At 40.3% G+C, this 6,359-nt stretch overlaps 2 protein-coding genes across 3 annotated transcripts in view; one reads left to right on the top strand and one right to left on the bottom strand.

Moving 5' to 3' along the window:
• Window positions 1-3,830, top strand: part of ankrd22 (ankyrin repeat domain 22) — a 5,336-nt gene extending 1,506 nt beyond the window's left edge. For both annotated transcript variants that reach the window (XM_014023314.1, XM_014023316.1), the window contains exons 2-6: window positions 1,339-1,530; window positions 1,602-1,709; window positions 2,485-2,562; window positions 2,687-2,785; window positions 3,163-3,830. In XM_014023314.1, the coding sequence (XP_013878768.1) occupies window positions 1,339-1,530; window positions 1,602-1,709; window positions 2,485-2,562; window positions 2,687-2,785; window positions 3,163-3,240 (555 nt within the window). In that variant the 3' untranslated portion in view covers window positions 3,241-3,830. The remainder of the gene's footprint in view (window positions 1-1,338; window positions 1,531-1,601; window positions 1,710-2,484; window positions 2,563-2,686; window positions 2,786-3,162) is intronic.
• The window catches only part of lipf (lipase, gastric), a 7,294-nt gene continuing 4,050 nt past the window's right edge, over window positions 3,116-6,359 (bottom strand). The window contains exons 7-11 of the mRNA XM_014023311.1: window positions 5,886-6,032; window positions 5,719-5,790; window positions 5,003-5,071; window positions 4,553-4,663; window positions 3,116-4,316 (exon numbers count right to left, since the gene is read on the bottom strand). Of these exons, the coding sequence (XP_013878765.1) occupies window positions 4,194-4,316; window positions 4,553-4,663; window positions 5,003-5,071; window positions 5,719-5,790; window positions 5,886-6,032 (522 nt within the window). The 3' untranslated portion in view covers window positions 3,116-4,193. The remainder of the gene's footprint in view (window positions 4,317-4,552; window positions 4,664-5,002; window positions 5,072-5,718; window positions 5,791-5,885; window positions 6,033-6,359) is intronic.

The raw sequence follows: 6,359 nt of genomic DNA, 5'->3' as shown, positions 1-6,359 counted from the left end.
GGTTTACTCGGAGGTAAGAAGTTATTCCTTTTTTTTTTTTTTTTTTAGTTTTCTGACCCTGTCCAACAGATGTACCGCATTTATTCTGAAAATACATTAAAGCGCTTCCGCTCTGTGTCCGCGCGGTGCCCATACACCTGAGTTCTGCTGGTCTACAGGTGTTTCACAAGATGGAGAGTTTCAGCTTTAAATTCTTAGAATACCTCAGCAGATTTCCAGACTGTAATTATCTGCAGTGAGTACTGAGAGTACTACAGAAATACTTCAGAATTATAGAAATATAACAGAGAATCCGCGGGAAGAATAATGCAAACAAACATATCCAACAACAGGAAGTCCTGCTGTAGGAAAACTCCTGAATGAATACAGTAATAATGTGAGGCACTTCACATTTAATTCTAATGAAATGGATCTTCATTCTGGGGCCAGAGTGTTTCTGATTCCATCTCATTTCATGCAATATTTAATTTTCAATTTATTATTTGTTCTCTTAAAATGAAAAACTCTGTTTTCCTTGTATTCCTGTATTTTCCTGAGGATTCAAGACCATATTTGTTTAACGTGTATATTGGTTGTAAGTGCATGTTTGCTGCTTTTTTTTCAAAGAAAGAAAAACCAATGCGCCTGATTTTTTTTCTGACTTCTTGATCCTTGACTTCCTGTTTGTCCACTGCTTGGCTCTTTACTTCCTGTTTGACTCCTGACTTCCCATTTGTCCACTGCTCGGGTCTTCACTTCCTGTTTTGCCACTGACTTCCTGTTTGGCCCCTGACTTCCCATTTGTCCCCTGCTCGGCTCTTTACTTCCTGTTTGACTCCTGACTTCCTGTGTGGCTCCTTCCCATTTAGCCACTGCTTGGGTTTTTACTTCCTGTTTGGCCACTGACGTCCCATTTGGCCACTGCTCGTCTCTTTACTTCCTGTTTGGCCAGACTTCCCATTTGTCCACTGCTCGGGTCTTCACTTCCTGTTTTGCCACTGACTTCCTGTTTGGCCCCTGACTTCCTGTTTGGCCCCTGACTTCCCATCACTGCTTTGCTCTTTATTTCCTGTTTGACCCCTCACTTCCTGTTTGGCCCCTGACTTCCCATCACTGCTTGGCTCTTTATTTCCTGTTTGGCTCCTGACTCCCACAGGAACATCTCAGCTTCTCCTAACTAAACTCGAGCAGTGGTGCAAGGCTTTTATTTTGGCGATTATCACATACGCACAGACGTGCCTGTGCAGCAGCCACAGAGTCGAAACAGATGTTCAGTCAGATAAATCAGAAGTTATGATTGGACCACAGCAGATCAGCTGTTTTAGTCAATAATCGATCATTCTGACCCCCTCCTCCCAGCCATCCTGCCAGGCAGCCTACAATGGAGACGTCCATCGCCTCTACACTGTCCTGTGTAAAGATGCAACACAGCTAAATGTTCAGGAGGAGTACACTGGAGACACTCCCCTCATTGCTGCCTGTCGTCGTGGAAACCTGAATGTAGTGAAGTACCTGCTGCAAAACAAGGCCAATGTCCAGCTGACCAATAAGGTGCTTTCTCCTGATGATGTCATTATGATGTTCGACTGCATGATGTCTAATTCTGTCCTTCCGTCCATCAGAAAAAGAGGACGTGTCTTCACTACGTGTCCAAAAGGACTTTCACTGTGCTGGACTACCTGATGATCGCCATCCTGATGCCGGTCATGCTGCTCGGATACTTCGTCATGGTGCAGTAGCCAATCAGATGCCTCCTTTTCTTATTGTCTGTTTTGCATTTGTTTACATAGCACCAAAAAACCCTCCCAGACTGGTGGTCCTGTAACTGACCTCCAACACTAGACCGTAACAGTTTGTGGTCTAATATAATTTAAGCATGTTTAAGTATGATGCTAACACATTTTAACATGTTTAAATATGATGCTAATACATTTTAGCATGTTTAAACATAATTTCAACACATTTAAGTGTGTTCAAATATGATGCTAACACATTGTAGCATGTTTAAAATATGCTATTATATTTTAACATGTTTAAGTATGATGTTAAGACATTTTGTTTAAATATGATGCTAACATGATTTTAGCATGTTTAAATATGATGCTAACATGATTTTAGCATGTTTAAATATGATGCTAACATGATTTTAGCATGTTTAAATAAGATGCTAACACATTTAAGTGTGTTTAAATAAGATGCTAACACATTGTAGCATGTGTAAAATATGCTATTATGTTAAGTATGATGTTAACACATTTTAGCATGTTTAAAATTGCTATTGTGTTTTAAAATGTTTAAGTATGATGTTAAGGCATTTTAGTTTGTTTAAATATGATGCTAACATGATTTTAGCATGTTTAAATATGATGCTAACATGATTTTAGCATGTTTAAATATGATGCAAACACATTTTAGCGTTATTTCTTGTGACATTCACATGATGAACTTGACTAACTTGTTAGTCAACAAACGGCAGTGCGTGTTGAGTTTATCCTTCTGTCTCAGCTGCAGAAACAGAGGAAGAGTGTGGAGCTGATGAATGCTGTGCTGAACAGTGGCGTCGACATTAGCGCTGTTGACTATGTGAGTAAAATAAAATCGTAAAAGGGCAGATCGTTCATTTTTGAAAACTTCCTGCAGGAAGGTTACAGTGAGGCACCACACAGTTCAAGCAGCTGCAGCCCATCATTTATTGTTTCTGTCGCAGAAAGGAAACACTGCTCTTCACTACGTCTGTCAGAAGAAAAGCAGCCGTCTGGTTCCTTTGCTGCTGCAGTTTAACGCCAAGACAGACATCAGGAATAAAGTACGTATATGGACACAGTGATATTTGAATAAAAATACAATTATCTTGAACATTAAATTACTTTAATTAAAGTTAAAGTATTCTCTTAAAATATTACTTAAAAAAGGTTTTAACGTATCTGAGATTTACTGTACTTATGTGTCAAAAGTAAATTTCTGACATAAAATATATTTAAGTATTAAAAGTAAAAGTATTGCATAAAACTGAGTGGTTAAAATGTCCAAAATGACATTTATTGGGAGGTGATCTCTCCTTCTGCTGCATATACAGTATCTCTGCCATTCATACATCATCATGGTGTAACTCAAAGGATCTCCAACAAACAAAACATTAGATAGAACTGTTTTAATTCTGTTTCACTTTTATTCCCTTTACAGGAAGGAGAAACTCCTCTGGACATCGCCACCAGGCAAAAGTTTACAAAGATAATCAACATGTTGAGGAAAACCCACTGATAACTCATTGTTATTGAACGACCATCAGATTATCTCCATCAAAACATCATGCTAGGCTAGGCTAAAGGTTTTGGTTTCATGTTACAATTGAAAAATAATTAGCTAACCCTGATGCTAAGCTAGGTTTAGGATAATAATTTGTTTTCTGTTACTCTGTTCATAAATGCTTAGCTAAACTAATCATGATGCTAGGCTAGGCTATTTCACTTTCCATTCCTTTTACACCAAAACATCTAGCCACAGATATAAGGGAAATATGCAGACCATAAGAAACCACTTTTTAACAATTTTAAAACTGTGAATAAATTAATAAAGCTGTTATTGGTCAATAAATGTTAAAAAAGTAAAATGCATCCCCTTCTTTCTCCATGATAATCATTCTTCTACACTGCAGAAGGTAAAAATTATAAATGATCAGTTTGGTTCAGAGCAGCTTTAATGCAGGAAACATGACAGAAGTTATCAAAATTTTAGAACAACTCAATTCTAAATGGCCTTCAACTAAAAACAGAAATTATTTTTTTTCAGCTTAAACAAATAGATTAGATTTTCCTATTATGGCAAAATTCCAGTGCGGTTTATCTGATAAATCTTTATTAAGTTAATCTAAACCTGAGGTTTCCTCCTGGTCTGGGTTTAAAGGTGAGGTTTCCTCCTGGTCTGGGTTTAAAGGTGAGGTTTCTTCCTGGTCTGGTCTTAAACCTGAGGTTTCCTCCTGGTCTGGGTCCAGGTTTTAGAACCTTGGGGTTCTGGTTGGAAATGTGAGAGCAGCTTTAAGTTTGTTCCAGCTGACTAGGAGGAAGACGAAGATGTCTCCGAGGATAAAAATTGTTTAAAGTCTGGTTGAATACAAAAAGTTTTCTTAGATAAAAAGATTCTCTCCTGATTAAAAGGTCAGGTCCTGGACACAGCAGGTCCTTGAGTCTTGAAGACAAAGACAGAGTCCTCCATGTCTAACGATATTTCTGCAGCAGCTTCAGGATGGATGGGAACATCTGCTGAGGAGCATCCATGCCCCAAATAAAATCCAGGTGTTCCCAGTGCTCGATGTGCTGATGGTAGACCAGGTTGGACACCTGCAGAGGGACAGAACAGTATCATGGTCTCTGCCAAACCCCCATGTGGGGAACAGGAAGAGAACCGTGCGTTCAGAAGGGAACAACGGAAAAATCGTGGGAACTCAGGAAAGACAACATAATTCCTTGAAGCAGCAACTGAAGGTCTAGATGTTCTAGAGACTTTTATTGTGAAGGGCCACAGAGGTCTGTCTGAACCAGAGTTCTACCAGCTGTCCGGAGGCTAAGAGACTGACCTGAGTTAGGAGGACTGCCATGTCTTTGGGGTCCGCCAGAGTATCATGTCCCCCTGAAAACAGGGCTGTGGGAACCTTCATGTCCTGGACCCGGTACTGAGGTGGAGAGGACTGAAGAAGAAAACAGTTTGTTAGAAACTGGACTCTGTAAAACCTGATCCAACCRGGACTCTGTAAGGCCTGATCCAACCCGGACTCTGTAAGACCTGATCCAACCTGGACTCTGTAAGACCTGATCCAACCCGGACTCTGTAAGACCTGATCCAACCCGGACTCTGTAAGACCTGATCCAACCTGGACTCTGTAAGACCTGATCCAACCCGGACTCTGTAAGACCTGATCCAACCRGGACTCTGTAAGACCTGATCCAACCRGGACTCTGTAAGACCTGATCCAACCTGGACTCAGGCCCTGTTAGACCTCTCACAGAGATTCCAGTTTCAGACTCACCTGGTTGTAGTGTCTCATGTTTTCTTTTGGTCCAAAGTCAAACGCTGTCAGTTTTCCTTTATGTACTGCCTGTATACAACAGAAAACAACAAGACACCAATAAACAAGAAGCTAGTAAACAGTAAACAACAAGAAACCAATAAACAAGAAGCTAGTAAACAACAAGAAACCAATAAACATGATGCTAGTAAACAGTTAACAAGAAACCAATAAACAAAAAGCTATTAAACAACAAGAAACCAATAAACAAGAAGCTAGTAAACAAACTAGTAAACAACAAGAAACCAATAAAACAAGAAGCTAGTAAACAGTAAACAACAAGAAACCAATAAACAAGAAACCACTAAACAGTAAACAAGAAGCCAGTAAACAACAACAACCAATCAAACAACAACAAACCAGTAAACAACAACAAGAAACCAATAAATGACAACAAACCTGTAAACAACCACAAACAAGTCAACATAACACCAGTAAATTCCAGTAAACAACATCAAACAATAAACAACATGAAAACAGTTAACAACAACAAACTAGTAAAACCCAGTAAACATAGTCATAAACAACAACAGACTGTTGATATTTTTCTGCCGAACTAAGTTCTGGATCATCTGTTCAGGTGCTTTCAGGTCCAGCAGCTGATACGAGTGTTGCAGGTAAACAATAGGGGCGGGGCTTAGCTTGTTGTTCGTGACGTGTTCATGTGGTTGAGTTACCTGAGCCCAATGGACCATGTTCTGGACAGATGTCCCAGCAGGACAGTGAGTCGTGTAGACTGGAGTTCGAGTCTGGAACAGATCAGGATACAGGTCCACAATCAGACAATATAGAGACACCACACCTGGTGAAGTCTTGGTTCTGCTTTTAGACCAGGTGTACAAACCATGTTGAGATTCTTTTCATCAAAGCCACAGAGGATGAAGAAGAGGTTTCCACACAGCTCGCTGAGCAGCTTCTTCGCACACACATGTTCAGCCAACCACCTGATGTACTGGCTCTGAGGCAGAAAGTCCCGCCTACCAAACAGGTCCTGCAGAGGGCGTCCACAAAGACAGGGTCAATGCAACACGTTTGGAACATGGTTCCGCTTTTTTAAGTCGGAATCTCATATTGGTGGAAACTGAAACAAAACTCAGCCTCGTTTGAGGGAAACATGAGGAACAAACGAGAAGTGAGAGTGTTTTAGAACAGAAACGTCCAGAAATGTAGTAACCACAGAGGACTGAATGTTACAGAAAGAGCTTTGTGTCACGTCCAAATGAGGGACAGTGGGTATATTGGTTTGAATGTGTCCAAAGGAGAGACAGTGGGTACATTGGTTTGGACATGTCCAGAGGAGGGGCAGTGGGTATATTGG

Source organism: Austrofundulus limnaeus, unplaced genomic scaffold (genome assembly GCF_001266775.1).
Source record: "Austrofundulus limnaeus strain Quisiro unplaced genomic scaffold, Austrofundulus_limnaeus-1.0 Scaffold364, whole genome shotgun sequence".
Lineage (NCBI taxonomy): Eukaryota > Metazoa > Chordata > Actinopteri > Cyprinodontiformes > Rivulidae > Austrofundulus > Austrofundulus limnaeus.
Note: the sequence above shows the minus strand (reverse complement) of the source record. Positions and strands in the feature narration are given on the sequence as shown.